Raw genomic sequence first — 27,423 nt, forward strand, 5'->3', positions numbered from 1 at the left:
TATTATTAACTGATGTTTTTGAAGAAGAGATCAGAACAGATACAACAATGAAGATGTGATAGAGGAAACTTTTGCCACACAGAAGATCTGAATATGAAAATCAATGGGGTTCACCAAGTACTAGGCAAAATTAATAAAAAGTGAATAACTCATAAAAAATTTTTAATAATTAAACAAGCATAAAGAAAACAAAGCTAAAAAAAAAATCTTACCTATGAAGGGAGAAGAAATATTTCAGTTTGTGACGACTCCTCTTGACAAAATGAAATGTGCAAGACTTTAGTTGCCCGGCTAATTTTTTTTCTATTTTTAGTAGAGGTGGGGTCTCACTCTTGCTCAGGCTGATCCTCCTGCCTTGGCCTCCTAGAGTGCTAGGATTACAGGCATGAGCCACCCTGCCCAGCCTTGATATACAGGACTTTACACAATATTTATAGACTTTTAAAGTGAAAAAGTATAAGCCAATTGTAAGCCAACCTCTTATGGTTGAACAAGGTGGGCTTATTACTTCTTGTTGCAAAGGAAACCATACATCACAGGGAACCATGGGATGTCTCTGTAACAGTGTAAGGAAGAACCTACTAGCCAATTTGGGATTTGGCTGGGTGAGGGCGGGTCTAAGGAAGCAGGGATTCACTCTAGATTGAGATTGGGTGCTGTGAGAATTCTATGAGGCAATTCTACGAGTTGGTATCTGAATAAATCTTATCTATAGTGAGGCCTGATTAGAGCAAGTCTAAAATTGTAGTAGGTAAAGAAGCAGTAGTCAATCATTTTAACTAAGAAATGGAGATGTTTGGTATTTTGTGGTTAGTGCAGTGATTTTGTTTTTGTCTGTGCTTAGATGAAATTATGATGTGCCCTTGTTTTGTCTCACTTTGTCATGGTCTCAGAGTAACCTTGTCTGACATTGGTATTTTATGATATTGTTTATGTCCAATAGGAGAATAACATGGGCTAGCTGTGAGTACCAGGACAGCTTTAGGAAGTTAGAAGTTGCTCTTTTTCCTTTTTCTTTTTTCCACCAAACAAATCTATATACCCAGTAAAACTGTTCATGTATAAAGGCAAATGAAAGATTTTCAGATATGAAAAGGCTCGAGAATTACACCACCTACGTGCCTCTCTAATAAAGTTGTTTGGAGACATACACCTGCCAACCATCCCAGGATAAAGTGTTCAAAAGGACTAGAGATAGGTACTGGAATCATCCAAACATAGAATTAAGCCTAAATAGCTATGGCAAATGTTATTTTAAAACAGAAGGCATCATGAAATTCTTGAAAGAGAAGATAAACAGGTAAAACAAATTAGCAGTAAACTGGACTCAAACTTTCAGGTTAGGCCAAATAAACAATACAGGGATATGGGCAGAAACATAAGAATGGATATCATAAATTGTTTTATCATCCATATTGAAATTTTCAGAAATAAATTTAATTAGATTTAACACTTAAAAGTGCCACTAGCAGATTAAAAAAAAAAACTTTATATAACTTACAAATACTTGAGAAATAAAAATCAAGAAAAGCACAGATACTACAGTAAGATAAACAAGGGAAATGTGAAAGCAGCAAAGGAATGTTACAAAATAGCTAATAATGCTGTAGGAAATGCCACAGGTGTCAAATACTAAGATGATGATTTTAATTAAGAAAGGTAAACAGTATAAAAGCAATTCAAGTAATGAAATTTTGTTACACACACGCATACGTATTTGCCCAACCTGCACCCTTAATTCCCCTAATTCTATAGAGACAATGGCTGAATATAAAATAAGAATTCTAAAACTGTGTATGGCACCTAGCCTTAAATAATCACCCCAAATAATAGAGCTTTGCCAAAATGCCTAATTTAAGAATCATAATATTTTAGAGAAGAATAACCCATACCTCAAACTGTGTTACAGCAGCATAGCGCACTTCTCCAGAAGGGGTGGTATATTTACTTCGATAAAAACCTTTCATTTTGTCATTCAGCTCTCCAACAAAATCTATCTTTAAGGTTCCTGTACCTGTGATTGAAGATAAATAAAAGCCATTTTTATGGAGATATTAAGCGCAGTTATCAAAAATATGTCCTCAAGACACTATTCAATTAGCTACTTATAATGTTCATTCAGATCATTCCTTCCTTTCTCAAATATTCCTCCTGGCACTGGAGAGAATATAGTATTTACTAAAGTAAATGACAGACTAATCCTAAAATAATTCTTAAAGTGATATTTAGGGTGATTGCTTAGAAAGTTCTTTAACTTTATTAACTTAATCTCAAATTACCAACATATGAAAATAAGAACAGAAAACAAACATTATAATAAATGCCTGACATGCTATTGTGCATGGTGCTTTGAAAATATTTATAACTATTTATAAACTTGTCCCCATTTTTTCACATGAGGAAACTGAGGCTGAAAAGCTGAATAATTTGCCCAAGGCCATACAATTAGTAGATATCAAGAACGGGATAAAATGTCAATCCAAAATTCATACTTTCTGCCAATTACACCATCTGAATCCGTCCTTTTAGAAAACTTCGTGCACGGAAGAAAAATGTAGCCAATTACCCTCATTAACAAGATAAGACACTATATGTTCAATCCAAATGGAACACTGCATATTTTTGTAGGGAACTATATGGAAGACCAATGATTTGATCAGTAAAGGGGCATAAAGCGAGCTCTTTTTGTTTTTTCTTTTTTGGAGACAGGGTCTCACTCGCCGCGGCTAGAGTGCAGTGGCACAATCGTAGCTCACTACAACCTCAAACTCCTGGGCTCAAGCAATCCTCCTGCCTCAGCCTCCCAAGTAGCTGGGACTACAGGCGCGTGCCACCACGCCCGGCTAATTCTTCTAGTTTTTTGCCAAGACGGGGTCTCACTCTTGCTCAGGCTGGTCTTGAACTCCTGGCTTCAAGCAACCTCCCGCCTTGGCCTCCCAAAGTGCCAGGATTATAGGCGTGAGCCACCGCGCCCGGCCCATAAAACAAACTTTTTTTTTTTTTTTTTTTTTTTGAGACAGAGTCTCACTCTGTTGCCCAGGCTAGAGTGAGTGCTGTGGCGTCAGCCTAGCTCACAGCAACCTCAAACTCCTGAGCTCAAGCGATCCTCCTGTCTCAGCCTCCCAAGTAGCTGGGACTACAGGCATGCGCCACCATGCCCGGCTAATTTTTTCTATATATATTTTTAGCTGTCCATATAATTTCTTTCTATTTTTAGTAGAGATGGGGTCTCGCTCTTGCTCAGGCTGGTCTCGAACTCCTGAGCTCAAACGATCCGCCCACCTCGGCCTCCCAGAGTGCTAGGATTACAGGCGTGAGCCACCGCGCCCGGCCCATAAAACAAACTCTTAAAGTCACCTCAATCATTTGAAATCTGATAGTAAAGAAATACATTTAATGAATAAATTATTAAATACAAATAAGAGTGCAACCTAACATGTATTATATTGTTGCATAAGAATAAAAACAATTTAGACAAAATGTGAGGTTTTGTGAATATATGTATTTTATAACAGAAAAAAAGATTATAATTACTATCTAGTAGTTATCTCCTAAATTCAGATGCATGGCAAAACAATAATCCCATTCTACATTTTATAGATCAAGTCATGAAAAAAAACAGGGAAATGCTGACTTTGTAATTAATCCTTTAAAGTGCCTACTTAATCACAAGATTTAGAGCATGAAAGTCTAACAAATCAAAGATATGGTATGACCATAAAGTAATTAGCCAATCATACTGAACTTTTATATCATAATGTTTTAAACTGTCATTTTGGAATGCTGTAGAGCAATGACATTTGACATTGTTCAAAATATTCTTGACTCTCTTTGTGACATATTAATATTCTTTTGGATGATCTCAAAGTCACATCCTCATCTTATAAAACTGAATTTGCTTTTTGAAAAGGGCGAAAGTCATGAGTGCAAGTATATAGAATAAGTGAATGACAAACTGCAAACTGTTTCTAGACTCATTTTTCTTATGTGCCTCACACTGGTTTTGAAAGTAACTTAAATGAAAATTTCAGACCTTTTAGAGCAAAGTCATCACTAAAGAAAGTGCCACATTCTTAAAGTAATCATGCTGGGGAAAAAACCCAACTCAACTGACGCTCAATTGAATAGATGTGTGTGATGGTTATTTTGAAAAAATCAGACATTTGTTAATATTTGAGGAGGACAGTGAATATGAATACTTTTTACTTTAAAGAGAATGACAGATTACTAGAACAGTAGATATGAATACAGTACAAGAATTTATAAGAATTCTAAATGATACTAAAGAATTAAATTATAAATAACACAAAATTTTAAAGATGTTTTCTACTTTCTTTAGGAATTCACTGAATTTTTTTTAAAAGCAGATGTATTCACATTAATAGTTTGCAAGGAAAAATCTAATAGAGTATAAAAACCTACTACCTTTAACAGAAACAATTTGATATAATTTTATGTTACAATTCCATTAATAGAATTGGCCAGTCTGTTTCCATTAAGTCAACTGTTAAGATGTTTTTAAATATAATTCATATTTCATGGTATATCTACTTTCAACTTTTCCTATTTGGAACAAAAGTGGATTTAAAACTCATAACTAAATAAGAAAGGCTGCTTACACTTTTACTCGGTTTTAAATCTCCAAGGCCATCAAACCATAACAAGATATTGACAGTGACCACTTCCAAAAAGTGGCATACTAAATAACATACAAAGTATTGGAAAGAGTTATTACCTGAAATTCAAACAAAACACAAGTTAAAGTTTTAAAAAATCATTAATAAATTTTAATTAGTGTCACATTATACGATACTAATTACAAAGTATTTACTATTAATATAGTAGAATTTTAGGGAAAGGAGAAAAAGGACTTTTTGATAAATTTCACTTACCATTAAATTTCACACCACAGTAATGAACTGATTGCCAGATTGGCTAATTTTATACCTATTCATACACATAATTTACACTGCTTCCTCAAATTAGATATCTTATTTCAATATCCAGTGTATGCAATATTTATCTGTTTGGAGTTGTAAACCTTTCAAAACATATATTAAGCTAATTTATAAATTAAACAACTGAAAAATTGGGAATTCTCCCCAACACCTTAAGTGTATAAAGCTTGGGAGAGTATAATAATTACTGTAAAACCTGGAGTAAATCTTGACATATTTTAATATTAAGAAATTCAGGCCAGGCCCAGTGACTCCCACCTATAATCCCAGCACTTGGGAGCCCAAGGAGGAAGGATCACTTGAGGCTAGGAGTTCAAGACCAGCCTCGGCAATATAGTGAGAACCTGTCTCTACAAAAAATAATTTTAAAAGATTGGCCAGGTGTGGTGGTACACACCTGCAGTCCAAGCTACTCGACAGGTTGAGGCAGGAGGACTGCTTGAGCCCAGGAGTTCCAAGAGCTACGACTGTGCCACTCTACTCCAGCCTGGGTGACAGAGCGAGACCCTGTCTCTTAAAAAAAAATTTAATGAGCTAATACTAAATGCTTATAAAATTAAAGACAGGTTAATTTATATAAAAAGGGAGTAAAGGTCTTCACCTTTGTGCCACCATTTCTTATTATCTTGTTTTTCACTCTTTAAAATGCTAGGAACTACTAGTGTTTCTCCACATAAATGTCACTCTGCAGGACCCTTAACCAGTGATTATGAGGTTGTCACTCAACCTCAAGTGATCCTCCTGCCTTGGCCTCCTGAGTAGCTGGGACTACTGGCACGCACCACCATGCCCAGCTAATTTTTTCTCAATATATTTTTAGTTGTCTGGCTAATTTCTTTCTATTTTTAGTAAAGACAGGGTCTCGCTCTTGCTGGTCTCGAACTCCTGACCTCGAGTGATCCTCCCACCTCCGCCTCCCGGAGTGCTAGGATTATAGGCGCCTGGCTGAGGTTGTCAGATAACGATTATGGTAACTTAACCACTATTCTACCAATTTCAGAAAAGTGGATGTTTTATTTAGCTATATAATCATTGGCACAATTGTTAATTTGATGAGACTAAACACAAAGGTTACACTAATGTCCTCCTAAGATACATTCAATATTTACTCCATTATCAGACCACTTTGTGTAATCTGTTTTGAAAAGGTAAGAACTTCATTCTTAAAGAATAACTGTGAAAATCTGACCCACAGAACCTTGGGAAAATGTGAAAGCCAATGATTTTCAAACAGATATTAACAGATATTCAATAATTCAGTATAGTCACACCTGCAAGATAAATTTTCTGTTCTAACATTTCTATCAGTGATTTGTTATATTAGCTAAAAATTGTTACATGAGCTAAAAAAAAATCTCAAAAACTATGTTGAATTATAGTATACTAATGGTCATAATTTTCCCTGACTTATTATTATTTGAAATGGCTTTACCATTTAGCAAATGGGCTCTAAATAGTCCTTATCAAGAATGTCAGCTCTAATATACTGATAATAAATTACTTCCAATATATATAGTTAAAGGGAATAAATGGTAGGTACAGAATATTATGTATGGCATGATAATTTCTGTGTTCTTAAAGAGCACATACATAAATGCTTATAAAAGCATGATACAGTTTCAAAAGGATACATAGGAAACTGGTTGCTTCTGAGGAGTGGAGCTGGGAGTAAGACAGGATAGAATAGCAAATAAAATTTCACTGTATATCACTTGAATTTCAAATTATGTACATGTATTATGTTTTTTAAATATTTAATTTTAAAAATAAAGACAGTATAATGTGCTGATTAGAGGTGCAGACTCATAAGTTAAACTACTTCAGTTTAAATCCCAGGTCTGCCACTTATTAGCTGTGTAACCTTGGACAAGTTATTTAAGTTTTTTTTTTTTTTTTTTTTTGTTGAGACAGAGTCTCACTTTGTTGCCCAGGCTAGAGTGAGTGCCGTGGCGTCAGCTTAGCTCACAGCAACCTCAAACTCCTGGGCTCAAGCGATCCTACTGCCTCAGCCTCCCGAGTAGCTGGGACTACAGGCATGTGCCACTATGCCCGGCTAATTTTTTCTATATAGATTTTTAGGTGTCCATATAATGTCTTTCTATTTTTAGTAGAGACGGGGTCTCGCTCAGGCTGGTCTCGAACTCCTGACCTTGAGCAATCCACCCGCCTCGGCCTCCCAGAGTGCTAGGATTACAGGCGTGAGCCACCGCGCCCGGCCAAGTTATTTAAGTTAATTAAAAAACAATTTTTGTCCCTTAGTTTCTTTATAAAGTGGAAATAATAGCATCTACCTCAAAAGGTTACTGAAAGAATTAAATAATATTTTTGATGCACTTAAAACAGTATCTGGCACAGATTAAACGCTCAATATATACGTGTGTGTATAATAAAATATCTTTTATCATGTCAAGAATTTCTATTCTTGCCTGATGAACTGTAGCAAATACATTTTAATTTCTTTTGATAAATGTAATATTTTTAATTTTTTGATTTAATGAATGATGTTGCCGTATTTCCTAACGTTGAACAACAATTGAATCTACGCTATCTTTTTCCTATACTTGCTAGGTTTATATGTCTTCTTGGACTATTTTAAAAATCATTTATTTCTACTTTTTTATTCATTTATTTCTACTTTTAAATCTTTTCTTTCTCTCATCTACTTTCTTCAAGTTATTTGTTCTTTTTATCTAACTTTGAGTGTGACGCTTAGCTAATTAATATTCAATCTTTCTTAACTAAATATCCTCTCTGAGTAATGTTTTATCTGCATCCCTCATGTTTTCAGATGTGGTAACTTCATTACTCAGTTCTAAATATTTTCTAATTTCCATGACAAGTCTTCTTCGACTTCCTAATTATTCAGGGGTATGATTTTTCTAAATATATAAGAAGGGATTTTTTCATTTCTCTTTTGCTGCTGACTTCTAATCTTTTCATAGTGTGAACACAGAATGTAGTCTATGGATACAGATTTAAAACTTAAAAAAAATTTTATTTTATTTCTATCAAAGTACTAGCTCATAGTTTAAAACTCATACAGTACTATGAGGCTTACATAAGTTGCAGGCCTTGCCCAACACTACTCTACCCCCCACACCCTGCCCCTAGAAGCAACCAATTTCAAACCCTGTGATTTCTAAATATCTTCATAATGTAGCCATTTCTTAGTTTTCCAATTTTAGACATTATTTTCTCCTTACTATAGCAAGTGAAGTTTTAGCCAAACCACCTCCCACGCCAGTATCTTTTACAAAGAATGGAATTTTCAAGGACCCTGTAAATCTGAAAATATCTTCATTTTATTCTCTCATGTAAATTCAACATTTGGCTAAGCATAGAATTTTAGGCTGAAAATCAGATTCACTTAGTATTTTGGAAGAATGGCTTCCTAACAGTCTAGTTTCCACTGTTGTTGATGGTAAGTCTAGTGCTATTCTGACTCCTGAACTTTAAAGTTAATATGCTAGCCTTCCCTCCTGCCCCCACCCCAGACAGGAACTCTTTGAGAGTCTCGTTTTATCCCAAAAGTTCTAAAATTTGCTTCCAATTTAAAATGTAAAAAGTATGGAACTTTTTATATTTACTGAGTTAGCCTTTCCCAATGGTGTATCCTTTCAAACTGAAGTTCTTGCCCCCAAAGAGTTCAAAGAAATTTTCTTGTTTTATGTCTTTAAAAAATTCCTTTTCCCATTTTTTCTGTCTTCTTGTTTGATGGATGTTGGTTCTGCTAGATTGGTCCTCAAAACTATTTTTCTGTTTTCCATTTCTTTGGTTTTCCTACTGTTTGGAAGATTCCTCAATTTCATCTTCTTTTTTTTTTTTTGAGACAGAGTCTCACTCTGTTGCCCAGGCTAGAGTGAGTGCCGTGGCGTCAGCCTAGCTCACAGCAACCTCAAACTCCTGAGCTCAAGCGATCCTCCTGTCTCAGCCTCCCGAGTAGCTGGGACTACAGGCATCCGCCACCATGCCCGGCTAATTTTTTCTATATATATTTTTAGCTGTCCATATAATTTCTTTCTATTTTTAGTAGAGGTGGGGTCTCGCTCTTGCTCAGGCTGGTCTCGAACTCCTGAGCTCAAACGATCCGCCCACCTCGGCCTCCCAGAGTGCTAGGATTACAGGCGTGAGCCACCACGCCTGGCCTCTCAATTTCATCTTCTAAAACTTCTACCAGGTTTTTTTTACATCTATCATATTATAATTTCCAAAAGTTTTCTTACTGTAATTCTTCCTGCTTGATGGTATTCTGTCCAGTCCTTGTTTAATGAATGCAATATTTTCTCTTAATCCTCTAAGGATATTAATTAGTGTGAGAGTTATTTCTTGAAACTTTCTTTTGTCTTTGCTGCATGCAATTTCCTATATTTCTATTACACTTATTGTTTTGCTTTCTGCTTTATCTTTCATAATAGAAGCTTTTCTCAAATGTCTGGTAATTGCTGCCCCAGTGACTTTGGGTTTGGTCATGCTACTTGCTTTGGTAAATGAAATGTGAGTGGACATCAAGTATACCACCATCATGCAGAAGTCTTAAATGTGTCTTTGTGGTCTGGCTCTCTCCCCATCCCTGAGCTTCTGCCCTCTGCCATATGTGTGAATAGCATGTCACACACAGATGGTGGCTGCTCACTACAGCTCCTAAAATGAGAAGACTTGTAAGCTGAGTGGAGCCCAGTAAAGTTGGTGATATGGCTGCAGATGATCAGTCCTCATAGTCCATGAGTAAGAAAGAAATATTTCTTGTCAGCCACTGAGATTTGTGGTCCTGTTTGTGGGTTCAAATGTACACATACATTTATATGTACATAGAATATTTCTGGAAGGATTCACCAGACAGTGGAAGTAGAAGGGGTCGGAGAAAGGGAATCTCAAGTCTTCTTTTTCACATTGTATTCTTTGGTATCTTTTAATACATATTCAAGGGAAAACATTTATTTTTATAATAATCACACATAAAAAGGCCTCCAAGAGCACTGAAATAAAGACAAAACTTCACCAATTTGAATTTTTTCTAAAAATATGTTTATATTAAGGCAATAGATTCTCAGTATAAAAATTTTGAAAATCAGACAAAAGGTATAAATAAGAATAAAAATCACCAATTATGTCAGTACTCAGACATAATAATCATTTTATTTACACTATTTTAGAGATATGGCTCATCATTCTGATATGTAATTTTGTATTCTGCTTTTCAAGTTTACATTGCAATACGTACCTTAAGTACTTTACAGTGTTAAGAACTCACAAACCTCACTTTTAATTGCTAAATATATTTCACTATATAGATATGTCAGAATCATTTCCTTAGTGTTGAACAAATATTAATTCTAATTTTTTACTATGATAAGTAATATTTCAATAGACACTTCTGGGTATAAAGCATTTTATGTATTTATGATTTTTCCTTAGGATATATTCCTATTAGCAGAATTGCTAGGTCAAAAGATATGAACATATTAGGCCCCTGATATACACTGTCAGATTGCTTTTCAAAAAAATTACATGGGACAGGTGCTGTGGCTCAAGCCTGTAATCCTTGCACTCTCGGAGGCTAAGGTGGGAGGATTGCTTGAGCTCAGGAGTTCAAGACCAGCCTGAGCAAGAGTGAGACCCCCGTCTCTACCAAAAATAGAAAAAATTAGTCAGGGGTGGTGGCACATGACTGTAGTCCCAGCTACTTGGGAGGCTGAGGCAGGAGGATCGCTTGAGACCAGGAGTTCGAGGTTGCAGTGAGCTATGATGATGCCACTGCACTCTAGCCAGGGTGACAAAGCGAGACTCTGTCTCAAAAAAAAAAAAAAAATTTTTTTTGTACTGCCACCAGTAACAGAAAGACAGCCATATCATTGAGATTTTTTTTTTTTTTAAAGCTTTGGTTCACATGACAGGCAAAAACTTGTATATCAGTAGCTGCTGTTTTGATATCTCTCATTACAAGGAGGCTGAATATCTTTCTACATGTTTATAAGTCATTTGCATTTTCTTCTTATGAATTGTCTGTTCCTTTTCATTTGCTCATATGTCAAAGTCTAAGTGCTTTTCCGACTGATTTGTATATAATTTCTTCCACTATATTAAGCTTAGAAAGTCTATTTGCTTTATGCTTTTATAATTAACAATAGTAACATACCAATAAATCTTTCCTTCCATGTCCTCACTAACATAATACCTATCTAATCTCTGGTTGTTCATCAAAATCATCTGTGGAGCATTCACCATAGAGATTTGGATTCAATCAGTAGAAAACAGAGCTAGGTAAATGTAAAAGCTAAAACTGAAAAACAAATGTATCATATTCTAAAGTAGAATGATCCATAGTTTTTGGTCTGTTTTTTGTTTGTTTGTTTGTTTACTTAAAGAGAATGTAGAGTAACAAAAGGTATAAATCTTTCTTTCTACAGCCCAACTTCCTTAGAAGAAACCTCTGGTGGCCTAAAACTTGCAATGAACCTCTTTCAAAAGCTCTTTCTTAATATTTAATCTGCCAACAACAAGGGAAAAAATGACATACAATAAATTTCTTTGGAAGAAGAATGTGCAGGGATTTTACAAAAGTCACATCTCTTACCTGTTTGGAGAGTACTAGGAAAAGATAAGGTGACTTTCTCATCTTCATTCTGATAGTTAAATCCTGTAGCATGTATTTCTGGAATGGGAAAAAAACAATTACTTCACAAATGTAACCAGACTAAAAGGACCAAATCCAGACTGCAGCAATTAACATTTTTAATCTCTACTAAAACTCTCTACTAAAACTAAATATTCTTAATTTAGTAAATTAAGCTCCTACTAACAAGAGTATCATGAGTATAATTTCAAATTAACCTATTTTAGGCTACATGATCTATGTTAAATACACTCCTTAAAAATAATTATACATCTTGGCCGGGCGTGGTAGCTCACACCTGTAATCCTAGCACTCTGGGAGGCCGAGGTGGGAGGATTGCTCGAGGTCAGGAGTTCGAGACCAGCCTGAGCAAGAGCGAGACCTGTCTCTACTAAAAGTAGAAAGAAATTAGCTGGACAACTACAATATATATAGAAAAAATTAGCTGGGAATGGTGATGGCGCATGCCTGTAGTCCCAGTGACTCGGGAGGCTGAGGCAGAAGGATTGCTTAAGCCCAGGAGTTTGAGGTTGCTGTGAGCTAGGCTGACGCCACAGCACTCTAGCCCGGGCAACAGAGCGAGACTCTGTCTCCAAAAGAAAAAGAAGTAAAATTTAAATATAACCATAGAGTGTATAAAACCATGACAATAAAAATCTTATACTCAAAACAACATGTCACACAAACAACACTGCTCAAACTACAGAAGCTGGACTTGGAAGCTCTCTGTCATTCCGCATATTCACCAGACCTTGCACTAACTCATTACCAGTTCTTCTAGGCTTTAGACCACTTCTTACAAGTAAAAAATATTCAATTCTCAACAAGCTATGGAAAATGCCTTTTGTGATTTCATTGCCACTCGCTCTCTAGGCTTCTTCGCTGCTGGCATAAACAAACTACCATTAAGATAGCAAAGCCGTGTCGACAGTTTAAGCGCATACTTCGATTAATTGTACTGCTTCTTGTTTGAAATATAACAAATTACACTTTTGATTCGAAATCAGACATTTCATATTTAATGCTCAACATTTGTGCATACATGTTATATGGTCCAGTATGTTTCCTTTAAATAGTTCTGCTTACTGCCACAAGGAATATCAGGGTCCTTATTAACCAAATGCCTCAGCTTCCATGGCCTCTTCCATGAATCTACCTTACTGTAATTATCACCCTCTCTGCTGCTCTTTCCCACTCTGTCACTTACTGTGTTAATTCTGGTTCTCCCCTTCCACTGTAACAGGCCTCAAGAGGAATACAATGCCTTTCCTTTGGAAAGCACACACTGCCATAAGGGAGCCTACTGTTAGTGTTCAAGCCAATTTGTAGTATCAATGAACAGCACAATCAGTAATTATAATGTAACTCCTGCTTTCCTTATTAAATAAAATCTGGATCAGTGTTTCTTCTAAATAACAATTTTCTAAGGCTGGACTTGATGACTGGAGCCTATAATCCCAGCTACTTGAGAGGCTGACGCAAGAGGATGGCCTGAGGCTAGGATTTTGAGACCAGCCTGGGTAACAGAGCAAGACCCTGTCTCTAAAAACAATTTATTATTACATATTTATTTAATTTTTTTTTTTTTTTTTTTTTTTAGAGACAGGGTCTTGCTCTGTTACCCAGGCTGGCATCCAGTGGTACAATCACAGTTCACTAAAACCTCAAACTCCTGGGCTCAAATGATGATCTCACCTCAGTTTCCTGAGTACCTGGGGATGACAGGTGCATGCCACCATGCCCAGCTAATTTTTTTTACTTTTTGTAGAGACAGAGTCTCACTACATCGTCCCGGCTGGTCTCAAACTCCTGGCCTCAAGTGATCTTCCTGCCTCAGCTTCCCAAAGTGCTAGGATTACAAGTGTAAGGCACCACACCCAGCTAGATACTAATTATATTCATAAAAATCATATCTATTTTAAAGTACTACTTAAACTCATAGTAGGTTGACCAAAAACCATAATTTTCTTAACAGATATTAAAAGTATCCTTATTATTATCCTTACTTTTATGTAAAATACTGCAAGGTGGTGAGGAAAGGATAATGTTTCTAATAAACAGGATGGGGGCAAAAGAATTCCCATTGAGAGGGGGAAAAAAGCTAGGCCTTGCCTTACATCATACCTAAGAAGTAGATAAAAAAAGCCAAAACAATAAAGCTTTCAGAAGATAATACCAGGCCGGGAGCAGTGGCCCACGCCTGTAATCCTAGCACTCTGGGAGGCCGAGGCAGGAGGATCGCTCAAGGTCAGGAGTTCGAGACCAGCCTGAGCAAGAGCAAGACCCCCGTCTCTAATAAAAAAAAAAAAAAATAGAAAGAAATGATCTAGACAGCTAAAAATATATATAGAAAAAAATTAGCCACGCATGGTGGCACATGCCTGTAGTCCCAGCTGCTTGGGAGGCTGAGGCAGAAGGATTGCTTAAGCCCAGGAGTTTGAGGTTGCTGTGAGCTTGACGCCACAGCACTCTAACCTGGGCAACAGAGTAAGACTCTGTCTCAAAAAAAAAAAAAAAAAAAAACCTAAAAGCCATAAAAGAAAAAAATTTAATGCAAAAAAAAAAAAAAAAAAAAAACCTCCATGGCATTATAAAACCCAAAAGGCAAATGAAAATTATAAGAAAAACACTGTATGCAACTCCTATGATGGGAAAAGGGTTAATTTCCCTTACATATAAAGATTTCATTTTTAAAAAATCAATAAAAAGAGCAACAATCCAATTAGAAGTGGACAAATGAGATAAACAGATTACAGACAAGGGAAATTTTTTTTTCTTCTTGGACAGAGAATCCCTCTGTTACCCAGGCTGGAGTGTGGTGGCATGATCATAGCTCTCACTATAACCTCCAAATCCTGGACTCCAGCAATCCCCTGCCTCAGCCTCCCCAAGTGCTGGGATTTACAGGTAAGAACCACCATGCCTGGCCTATAATCGGTTTTAAAATACATGAAGAGCTGGGTGTGGTGGCACACAAATCCAGCTACTCAGGAGGCTGAGGCAGGAGGATCGCTTGAGTCCAGGAGTTCAAGTCCAGCCTGGACAACAATAGCAAGACTCTGTCTCATTTATTTATTTATTTTTTTATTTTTTTATTTTTTTTTTTTTTTGAGACAGAGTCTCACTCTGTTGCCCAGGCTAGAGTGAGTGCCGTGGCGTCAGCCTAGCTCACAGCAACCTCAAACTCCTGAGCTCAAGCGATCCTCCTGTCTCAGCCTCCCGAGTAGCTGGGACTACAGGCATGCACCACCATGCCCGGCTAATTTTTCTATATATATTTTTAGCTGTCCATATAATTTCTTTCTATTTTTAGTAGAGGTGGGGTCTCGCTCTTGCTCAGGCTGGTCTCGAACTCCTGAGCTCAAACGATCCGCCCACCTCGGCCTCCCAGAGTGCTAGGATTACAGGCGTGAGCCACCACACCCGGCCAAGACTCTGTCTCATTTAAAACAAAAACAATTCTTAATCTTACAACATAAAGAAACAAAAAGTGAAGGTACTGCAAGATAACCATTTTTTACCTATCAGATTAGCAAAGATAAAAAAAAAATCTGAGAAAATATGGCGCTGAATAGTGTGTTTGATTAATAATAAGGTGGTGGATAATGGTATAACCTCTATGAACTATAATTTAACAATATCAATCAAAACTATAAATAGGCATACCCTCTGACATAGCATTCCCACCCACTTCCAGGAATTTATCTTATAGATACCTTCTCATATGTACAAAATGATGTGAGATATTTACAAGGTTGTTCATTGCAGCACAAAATTCCATGTAAATGCCCATCAGTATGGGACTGGCTTAATACCTTATGATAAATTTATTCTATGAAATACTATCTAACCAAAAACAGAGAAAGCTTTTTTTTTTTTTTTTTTTTTTTGGAGACAGAGTCTCACTCTGTTGCCCTGGCTAGAGTGCCATGGCGTCAGCCTAGCTCACAGCAACTTCAAACTCCTGGACTCAAGCGATCCTTCTGCCTCAGCCTCCAGAGTAGCTGGGACTACAGGCGCAAGCCATGATGCCCGGCTAATTTTTCTATTTTTAGTAGAGACAGGGTCTTGCTCTTGCTCAGGCTGGTCTCAAAATCCTGAGCTAAAGTGATCCTCCCGCCTCGGCTTCCCAGAGTGCTAGGATTACAGGCATGAGCCATCTCACCCAGCTAAGAAAGCCCTTTATGTGCTGGTTTTATAACACATTGCAAGATAAGCAAAGTATAGAAAATAGTTTCTCATAAGATGCTACATTTATATTAAAAAGGAAGTTCACAATTAACTAAAATTGGTATTCCACCAGGAAAATTCAGCAGATGAAACAAGTTTTAAGTTTAGGTGTTTCTTCCGTACTCCATTTAACTTTTTAATGTTGGCCCTCTACACACACACACTCTCTTCCCCCGCCCCATGTCAAAAAAATGCCTTCCTATATTAATATTTGAGCATGATAACTGTGCACTGAAAGGTAAATCATTAGTTGAGTCATGAAACTCTTTTTCCCCTTATGTAGAAAAAGCAGTTTTTCCTCTGCTCTCACACCACAACAATCAACAGAGAACACTTCTACGACCAAATGTGTGGGGATTTCTCCCCAACAACAAGTAAGTAATGAATTCTGGAGCAGATACCAGCTGGGCACCTTCTAATCCAATTCAATTCTAATGCTATCTGCCTGGAGATAGCATCAGATCACAGGTTGAGTGCTCAGTCCCACAAGACTGCCCCCACTTCAGACACTAGTTTGCAAGTCTGGGCCTCTGGAACTTCTGATGAATCAGCTTCAAGTCAGGGTTTCCAAGATCCTCTCCTTGGGTTAATTTTTTAGAGTAGCTCACAGAATTCAGGGAAATACACTTACTGGTTTACTATAAAGGACATTAAAAAGAATACAGATGAGGAGAGGCATAGGGCAAGGCATGTGGGAAGGGATGCAGAGCTCCCACGCCCTCTCTGGGAGCACCACCCTCCAGGATCCTCCACTTGTTCAGCTATCTGGAAGCTCTCCATACTCTGAGCCCTTGGGCCTTCTGACTTCGTTAGACAGGCATGACTGAAGCACAGACAACTGTGTAGAAACGTGACTGGACAAAAAGAGTATGATCTAATGTCAACAGACTAAGTGGGGAAACTCAGCGAGGCCTTTCTGTTTAGATTCTTCTTGGCTTCTCTGTGCAGTATTCCATCCTCCCAAGTATGGGACAGGATCCTTTCTGAAATGGGGGTCTTATGACCTACAATCAGACAAGGTAGGTCAGAGAGTTTCTTTATGGCTAGCTCCAAGACAGAAAGGCAGGGGAAGATGTGAGTATACTTTTAGTTTCTATGGTCTGCCCTGGGGAGAAAAAGGAACAGGTGAAAGGAGAGCAGGAAAAGGTCAGAGAGGGAGATTCTATTTTCTGAGGCCTGCTTCAGAGGTCTAAAGTGCCTCAACACTCTAGCAAAAGATTGTCTTTCACCTTTATGGTTCCAAAGCTGCTTTAGGAACCAAGGACAAAAGGCCAAATACTTTAATAAAAGATATGTTTATTGTTTTAGTCACTTAGGAAATAACAAGGGTTACAGCAGTTATGAGCCAGGAACCGTGGACAAAAACATGTAACATATATTCAAATCACAACTTGGTAAGAGAAAAACTTAACTGAAGTTTAAATATTTTAAAATATAAAAAAACAAGTAAAAAAGAAAATTGAAAAAAAAAAGAAAAAATATACATATACATATATACACACATATGGATATAATAATATCACACCCCTCTATGTTCATACATGCTGAATTTTAATCAGAGAAAAGAAGGTGTAGGGAAAATGAGAAGTACAAGATGGTATTCTCAAGAAGCCACATAAAAAACTATTGAAATAAAAAAAATCTAAAGTTAGATAAAACTGTTATTGTTTATGCCATTTATACAAGCCTCTAGTGGATTCTCCGCTGGCATTATATTGAGATATAGATATAAAATCTTCTAAAATTCCATTATCAGAAGTGCCAATTCAATTGTACTTCAAAATTTCCTTTATGAATTATCTATTTAGAACTCAGAATGTCTTTTTCTCCAAGCCACTGCTATATATCAATAAGGAACCTATTCCACATAATTCTATATAGGCCACATATGCCCGTGTAGCTCAGTACCAGATCAAATATATTAGAGGATTTTGTTTTGGTTTTTTATTCAGATGGCAACCTAGCTACCATATTGTTTGGTACAATGAAAAAGAAAGTTCACACTTCAATGAAGGCCTGCAACGCCTGCCTGCTATTTGGAATATACTTTGTCTCACCATAAAGCCCAAAATAGTGTTGCAATGAGAGAAAAAAACGACACCATTTTGGAGGAATTCCAAGGGGGATTAGAGAGAAAAAAATGGAAACAAGAGCTCAGAGATACTTCTTACTTTGCAAGGCTCCAAGAGGACTTTCTTCTCACCCTAGGGCAGAAAAACCATTCGGAGATATGCATAATTACAGTTCAAGCAGTACCTGTACTGACAGTCCCATATTTTGAAATGGATTTAATAGTTATATAATGTAGAGATGGTTGTACCATATTAGGCTATCTAAAAAGTCTAAAGAGAATTAGCATGAGCCAAATATAAGTCTCGTCCAACAGAACAAAAAAATCCCTCCTAGGGTATACTTATTCTTAATAAATGACTGTCAAATATTTAATTAAAATCACTCATCAGCAGTACAAATACTAGAATAACACAAAGACCTGTTCCTAGACCTGGTTCTGCCACTGATAATGTGGTCTTACACTATTACTTAATCTGTCTGGATCTCAGTATTCTTCATCTGTAAAAAAAATTATGGACTTTATTTCAGGTAATAAAGGAATATATACTTCAAACAAATTCTCCCTCTCTACTACCCAAAACTAAACTGATGCCCCCAAAACTAAAAAAGCTAGATGGGGGGAGAATGTCTTCTTAAAAACATCAAAGGGCAACAAGAGAAGGAGATCAAAATGAAGGAGAGGATGAGATCCCAGAAAAAGCAGCTTTGCACTCTAGGCTACATTTGCTCTGGGTTCAGTTGCTGATCTGGCAGAAATGTCTTAGAGGCTGAGTCTGCTAGGCCCCAGGGACAAAAAATGCAATCCAAGGATCATCAAGACTGAGGCCTTTGGTAAACCATCCCCTGCTTTGGGCTTTGAACCCAAAAATTGGTATCCTCATAATAAAGGTGAACAAGAAGGAAAGTCATCCACACATGGAATGTGATTAAACTTCTAAAACTCAGAATCCCTAATATTAGAAAATGATGAATCCTAATTACTAGTAACCTTAAAATGAAGCAAACAAACTCTTCCCTAGATGAAGATAACACCATCCTATTTTGACCACACAATTTTCCTAATTCAACATCCAGAATTCAATCACATAAACCCTGGCACATCAGAGGAAAAGACAAATTGAGTAAAAACATCTAAAACAATGGGCAACAAAATGAAACAGGACCCCCTGGATATTAGCAAACTATTCATACACCTGCTTATTATGTTCAAAATGACAAAATCCAAAGCCTGAAAAATTTGGCAGGGAACAAGCAGCTACTTAAATCTTGCGCTCTCCCATTCCATCCCACCCAGGACGTGAATCATCCCTTTGTCCAGCCTATCCATGCTGTATATAGTACTGGCTGGTTAGTCACTTAGCAGCCATCTCAGTTACCAGATTAACTGTACGTTGTATCACAGTGCCTAGGTCCAAGTGACATTTATTTTACTTAAAAATGGCCCCAAGGCACAATACTAGTGACACTGACAGTTCAGATGTGCCAAAGAAGATGGGTAAATACAATACAATATTTTAAGAGAGAAAGACAACATTGACATATCTTCTTTTTTTGAGACACGGTCTCACTCTATCGCCTGGGCTAGAGTGCAGTGGCTTCATCATAGCTCACTGCAACCCCAAACGCCTGGGCTCAAGTGATCCTCCTGCCTCAGCCTCCCAAGTAGCTGGGACTACAGGCACAGGCCACCACATCCAGCTAATTTTTCTATCTTTTGTAGCGATTTTTTTGTCTCACTCTTGCTCAGGCTGGTCTCAAACTCCTGAGCTCAAGCAATCCTCTCACCTCGGCCTCCCAGAGTGGTAGGATTACAGGCATGAGCCATAAACCAAGTTCTTAAAGCAAGTTCTACTATTTCTAGAATAAATCCCAAGATTATTCAGTGACCAGATGGTCAGATTGTTAAACAGGAATTCTAATTTGTAGATGTATAACACCACATAGTGAACCAAGTATAGAACCTGAACAGAGTATAATAATCTAGAAAGACATCACAAAAGAGAACTTAAACTGAAGATGCAAAATATCCTTTCAGTAAGTCAAAGACTAACCATGAAAGTAGAAAGCTAATTTAAAATTCACTTAACTACACAGTTGAATAGGATGACAAAAGATGCCATAAACAAAATTAAAACACAAAGGACAGACCTGATGGAATATTTGCTATATAAATAACAAATAGTTATCATAATATATAAAATGCATGTTCAAAACAATACAAAAATGGGCAAAAAAATTACAAATGTATAATTGCTGAAAAAAATTAGAAGTCCAATAAGTATAAGAAAAGATATTCAACTCCATTAAAAGTTCAAATAAAAACAATGTTTTTGTGTCAATCTGTTTGACTGAAAAATAAAAATGCCCACAATATATTTTTCAATTCTCAGATTAGCAAAGAGTAAGATTGATAATTCATCCATTGTAATGGTAATATAAAGGAATGAATATTCTTACACTCTGTTGATGGGAGTGTAAATTGATATAACTTTCTAAAAGGATATTTGGATATCTGTTAAAAGGTATAACCAAAATGTGCAACAATAGGATGTTGTTTTGTAAACTGATTCTGTACAAAGGAATATTAGGCCTTGCCATATAGATCTATGTATATTGCCTTAAAAGATGCCCACTACATTAGATTTAAAAAGCAAGCTTCAAAACAGTATGTATGTAATAATCTTACTTTCATAATTAATGTGGGAAGAAATCCGTATGAATGAAAGAACTCATACCAGATTATTAATGGTTACTTCTAGACCTGGAAAGGTAGGTGCATAACGAACGGAGAAAACAGGACTTTAACATCTTTTTATTATATAGCTCTACATTGTTTGATTTTATTACAAAAAGCATGTATTCCTTTAAAATTTTTATAGGATAAGCAAAACAATATATTAAATAACATAGTGTGATGAAGATAACCTGCAATTGTTCACATTTAAAAAATTATTTCCCTGCAATGCTTACAAAAGTATTTTAAACTTTAACAATAATCAGTTAAACCATTATCTTAATATTTGCTAATGATATTTTGTATCTAGGCTAGGGCCATTAACCCTTTTTACCTACAAATAGATAATGAAGTATCTTTTACTACTACAGAAGCAAAATCATCTCAGCTACAGCTCTCATAAGGAAAGACGTTTCACATTTCAAAAAGATGCCTCTAGACTTCTGTTTCTGACTATGATAACTTAGCTGGTATCAGAACAACTATAAAAATTGGATTAAAAATTTTTAAAGAAATGATTTCAAAGGGAATCACACAAATATCAGCTCTATATTCACAGGACATTTATCCTCTTGTTGCATTTGCTGACTTATAAGCAGAACATAAAGGCCAAGAACAAAGCAGAAAAGTCTGCAGCAGTCAAAATGGGCTGGGAGAACAAAAATTGGAATTCAGGACTTCTAAAACAGCCAGGACTTAAAGGGCCAACATCCCAGAAAAAGTGGAATAACAGGAATAACATTCTTCATTCAATTTCCCCTCAAAATATTTGCTGACTCCTAGATTTCAGCAGTTTTATGATGGTAAGGAACTAAAAATTGAATTTCAGCGTTCAGAAAGAAAGAGAAACCTTGGTAAAGATCCCTGATTGGGCTACAAAGCAGGAGTAAGAGCAAGCTATTAATAGATAGATTCAAATGAAACAAGAGAATCTGGCATAGTAAAAGACTGAAAGTTTTTCTCCTAAGATCAGGAACAAGACAAGGAAGCCCACTTTTGCCACTTCTATTCAACATAGTACTGGATGGAGGGCCTAGTCAGAACTATTAGGCAAGAAAAAGAAATAAAAGCCAACCAAGTTGGAAAGGAAAAATGAGAATGATCTATATTCACAGATGACATGATCTTGTATGCACAAAACCCTAAAGAGCCAACAACAAAATTGTCAGAATAAGCAAATTCAGCAAAATTTAAGGATACAATCAATAAACAAAAATCAATTGTACTTCTATACACTAATAATAAACATTCCCAAAAGGAAGTTAACAGAACAATTCCATTTACAATAGCATCAAAAAGAATAAAATACTTAAGAACAAATGTAACCAAGGGGGCAAAAGAACTTATACGCTGAAAACTACAAAATGCTGCTGAAAGAAATTAAAGCCACAAAAAAAAAAAAAAAAAAAAGGAGAGCTATGCCATGTTCATGGATTGGGAGACTTAACATTGTTAAGATATCAATACTACCGAAAGCAACCTATGGAGTCAATGCAATCCCTATCAAATCCCAATGGCATTTTTTGCAGAAATAAAAATAGCAATCTAAAATTCTTATGAAACTTCAAGGGAACTCAAATAGCCAAAACAATCTTGAAAAAGAACAAAGTTGAAAGTCTCACACTTCCCGAGTTTAAAACTTATTACAAAGCTACAGTAATCAAAACAATGTGGTACTAGCGTAAGGACAGATATATAGACCAATGCAATCAAATGGAGAGCCCAGAAATAAACCCTCACATACATGGTCAACTGATTTTCAACAAGGCTGACACCCACTCAATGGAGAAGAGACAGACTTTATAAAAAAGTGGTACTAGGAAAACTGGATATCCACACACAAAAGATAGAAGTTGGACCCTTGCTTTACATCATGTACAAAAATTAACTCAAAATGGATCAAAGACCTAAATGTAAGAGATAGAACTACAACACTCTTAGAAGACAATGTAGGAGAAAAGCTTCATGACATTGAATTTGGTATGATTTCTTGGCTATGTCACCAAAAGCACAGGCAACAAAAGAAAAAACAGACTACATCAAACTTAAAATTTCTGTGCATCAAAGGACACAATTAATAGAAAAGGCAACCCATGGGATAAAAGAAAATGTTTTCAAATCACATATCTAAAAAGGAGTTAACATTCAGAATATACCAAGAATTCCTATACTCAATAAGGAAAAAAAAAAAACAATTTAAAAATTAGCAAAGAACTTGAATAGACAGTTCTCCAAAGAAGATATATAAATGACTGAAAAGCACATGAAGACACTCAATTTTTTTTTTCTTTTGAGACAAGGTCTTGCTCTGTCACCCAGGCTGGAGTACAGTGGCAAGATCATAGCTCACTGTAACCTGAATTCCTGGGCTCAATCAATCTTCCTGCGTCAGCCTCCCAAGTAGCTAGACTACAGGTGCATACCATCACACCCAACTACTTTTTTTTTTTTTGTAGAGACAGGGTCTCACTATATTGCCCAGGCTGGTCTCAAACTCCTTGCCTTAAGCAATCCTCCTGCCTCGGCTTCCCAAAGTGCTGGGATTACAGCCATGAGCCACCATCCATGCCTGGCCAATTATAGAATCCAGGAAACAGAGGATCCAGCATAGGAGAGAGGCAAAGGAAATTTCCAGGATGGTGATAGAGGGAAATCTCAGCACAAGTGCTGTGGGAATAGGCCTGGAAAGCAACCAGTCCAGGCTGGGGAACAAAGACAGAGCGCCACCATGCCCAGCTAATTTCTTCTATATATATATTTTTAGTTGTCCAGCTAATTTCTTCTGACTTTTTTAGTAGAAACGGGGTCTCACTCTTGCTCAGGCTGGTCTCAAACTCCTGACCTCGAGCGATCCTCCCGCCTCGGCCTCCCAGAGTGCTAGGATTACAGGCATGAGCCACCACACCCAGCCTGCATCAAATTTCTTAAGACTTTTGGAAGATAAGGAAAGATTAGCAATAAGTACAAGGAAAACTAATCAAATGAAAAATTGTGACAATTAATTTCAGGGGAAATTATACAGGAATAGAAATAATCATTGCATATTAAATATATACAAACTACCTAGTAATGAACAATATTTACATACATGTAAACACCAAGGACTGATTTAACCCAAATTTGTGATATTCTAAAAGGATACAAAAGAAAATGGTGGCCAGGTACAATGGCTTGAACCTGTAATCCTAGCACTTTGGGGGCCAAGATGGGAGGATCAATTGAAGTTATGAGTTGAAGACCAGCCTGAACAACATAGTGAGACCCTATTTCTACAAAAAATGAAAAAATTAGCTGGGTGTGGTGGCATGCGCCTGTGGTCCCAGCTACTTGGGAGGCTGAGGCAGGAGGATCGTGTGAGCCCAGGAGTCTGAGGTTGCACTGAGCTAATGATGACACCACTGCCCTCATACCCAGGTGATAGAGCAGGACCCTGTCCCCCAAAAAAGAAAGAAACTGTATTCATGACTGCCACTAGAAAGGGGAACTAGGTGATAAGATGATAGGTGTGGGATGGGAAAAAGATTTATTTTTAAATTCGCTTGAACTTTTTGAAGTAGGTGCCATATACATGCATTCTCAATTAAAAATAAAATGTTAAAAACAGTGTAACTATATTGCGAGAACAGGAAGAAGAGAAGGGAAGTAGAAGTAAGCTAAATCGTCAGACCCTAACAGGTAAGATTGGAAGTGGTCCCCTCTAGGAAGCAGGATGGGGATAGAGTAGATGGGCAATAGTTATCAAAAATATCAATTTTTATTATAGGGTCTTTTAGCGCCAATAGAAATATACATCGTATTGGATAAAAATGATTTTTTTTAAAAATGCCAAACATATGAAAAATGTAAGCAGAAGGGCAGAAGAATTTAGAGGCTTCCAGAATTTCATCCGAAAAGATGTAAAGCGAGACTGACTGCCTATTCTTCCCAAGATTAACCATATTCATGTTGAAGCAATTAAATATATAATTATATATATGATTACTTTTTAAAATTTTTTTAGTTTTTTAGAGTCAGGGTCTCACTCTGTCACCCAGGATGGAGTGGCACAACCAGCACAGTGGCACAATCATAGCTCACTGCAGCCTTGAACTCCCAGGCTCAAGTGATCCTCTTGCCTCAGCCTTCTGAGTAGCTGGGACTACAGGCACATGCTACCACACCTGGCTAATTTTTATGTTTTTTGTAGAGGTGGGGTCTTGCTATGTTGCCCAGGCTTGTCTCAAACTCATGGGCTCAAGCCATTCTCCTACCTTGGCCTTCCAAAGTGCCAGGATTACAAGAGTGAGCCACCAAGCCTGGCCTGATCACATTTTCAAATAATAACACAGTAGTCCCTCCTTAACCTCAGGGGAAACATTCCACGACCCACAGTGGATACCTGAAACCATGGATAGTACTGAACCCTATATATACTAAGTTTTTGCCTAAACATACTTACCTATGATAAAGTTTATGAACTAGGCACAATAAGAGATTAATAACTAATAATAAAATAGAAGAATTTTAACAATATACTGTAATAAATGTTATTTAAAACTTATGAACTGTTTATTTCTGGAACTTTCCATGGAATATTTTTGGATCACAATTGACTGTGAGTAACTGAAAAAACAGAAAGCAAAACCACATACACAGGGGGACTAAGGTAACTACCTACTGTATGCCAGGCATTGTACTTCTTGTTTTTATACACATATCTCATTAATCCTCTCAACTACTTAATGAGATAGATATTAGTATTCTCATTTTAATAAGAGGAAACAAAGTCTCAAAAGGGATAACTACTGATAGAACAAAATTTACAATATCATTAAATGGTAAAGCAGGGACTTAAAGTCAAGCAGATCTATGTATGAATACAAAGCCCAATATAATCTTTCACGGGAATTTTTTTAGCATTTAAATGTGTAAAGGCAAGCAATCACCACTAAGCTAAAAACACTCAAGTTTTCCCCTTCTTCATTTAACTTAGATGATATTTAAACACGAAAATAATAAACCTGATCTTATTTTTTTTTTATTTGTAAAATTAGCTATGGATACACAAAGAGGTCAAAGAAAATGTATACTTTACAGTATGTTCTAGCAGAGTGAGAGTCTATACAATCAAACCATTTAAGGAACATCTATCTCGATGTAGCAATGCTAGTCACTACTATAAGATTCTATTATAAAATGGACTAACATTGAAAGATTAAGTTTAGGACTATTTAAAAGCACTACCTAAAAAGAAAAGTACTTAAAAGTATTAGCTAACAGAGTTCTAGCTGGTTGGGTGTGATGGCTCATGCCTGTAATCCCAGTACTTTGTGAGGCTGAAGTAGATCACTTGAGGCCAAGAGTTAGAGAGTCGCCTGAGCAAGAGCATACCCTGTTTCTACAAAAAATAGAAAAATTAGCTAGGCGTGGTGGCACACATCTATAGTCCCAACTACTTGTGAGGCGGGAGGATCACTTGAGCCCAGGAGTTTGAGACTGCAGTGAGCTATGATCACACCACTGCACTCCAACCTAAGTGACAGAGGATACCCTATCTCAAAAAAAAAAAAAAAAAAAAAAGACAAAAAACAAAAATAAGAAAACCCACAATTTGAAGGAAATGGGTATATACTGAATACTTTGTATGTTAAATGTCTCTTAAGGTAAATATTTTTTCCATATTCTATTACTTTCCTTTGAAAGCAAAAGCGTATGTGTATGTTTACCATATGTAATTTAATCTAAAGCATTAATAATTGTAATGCATAACATTTTATGTGCCTCTAACAAGCAAAGAAAATGTTGCCAATGTAACCATGGTATGCCATCAGCTATTCCAATTTCAGAATATTTGAAAAAGTAAAAACCTGTACAACCTATAACTAATAAAATACGACAAAATACAGCACATGCAAAAGATTTTTAAAACAGAAACATCTACCATAAATGGAAACATATAATTTCTGGATAATTTGGTATGCATTAAGAATATATTTAATCTTTCAAATCTAAAAAGGTACTTCAGAGCTGAGCATGGTGGTGTGCACCTGCAATCCCAGCTACTCAGGAGGCTGAGATGGGAGGATCACCTGAGCCCAGGAGTTCGAAACTAGCCTGGGCAACACAGGGGACCCCATCTCAAAAAACAAACAAACAAAAAAGGCATTACATCACATCAACAGAACAAATTTTAGGAGCTATGGCATCATTCAAAAGATCTTCATTTCTATACATTAGAAAAATCATCAGTCCTATTAAGGGTACATCTTCTGATAAAGGCAATTTTTCTTTCTTATAAAAAAATGGAAAAAATACAATAATATATGATCCAAATATGAAACTGCTAACTTTGAGTCTTTTGAAATCCATTGCCTCTATACTGAATGTATTCTTTAAATGCTAAGTGATTCAGAAATCATCTACTTTAGAATTTTTTTTTTTTTTTTTTGAGAGCTGTGTCGCCCCAGCTAGAGTGCAGTGGTGTCATCATAGCTCACTGGAACCTCAAACTCCTGAGCTCAGGCGATCCTCCTACCTCAACCTCCTGAGTGGCTATGACTATAGGCATGCACTACCACACCCAGCTAATTTTTCTATTTTTTGTAGAGATTTTTTTGTCTCACTCTTACTCAGGCTGGTCTTGAACTCCTGAGCTCAAGTGATCTGCCCGCCTTGGCCTTCCAGAGTGCTAGGATTACAGGCGTGAGCCACTGTGCCCAGCCCTATTTTGAGATTTTTTAACTAATGATTCCATGTTCTCCCAGATCAGATGATATTTTACATTCTTTGTAATATGCAACCTTTGACATTATGTATTATATACATTCATATTCATA

At 36.6% G+C, this 27,423-nt stretch overlaps 1 protein-coding gene across 2 annotated transcripts in view; it reads right to left on the bottom strand.

The window, feature by feature from the left end:
- The window catches only part of NPEPPS (aminopeptidase puromycin sensitive), an 88,912-nt gene that overhangs the window by 35,264 nt on the left and 26,225 nt on the right, over positions 1–27,423 (bottom strand). For both annotated transcript variants that reach the window (XM_069482426.1, XM_069482425.1), the window contains 2 exons: positions 11,533–11,610; positions 1,893–2,014 (listed from right to left, as the gene is read on the bottom strand). In XM_069482426.1, the coding sequence (XP_069338527.1) occupies positions 1,893–2,014; positions 11,533–11,610 (200 nt within the window). The remainder of the gene's footprint in view (positions 1–1,892; positions 2,015–11,532; positions 11,611–27,423) is intronic.

Source organism: Eulemur rufifrons, chromosome 9, assembly GCF_041146395.1.
Source record: "Eulemur rufifrons isolate Redbay chromosome 9, OSU_ERuf_1, whole genome shotgun sequence".
Lineage (NCBI taxonomy): Eukaryota > Metazoa > Chordata > Mammalia > Primates > Lemuridae > Eulemur > Eulemur rufifrons.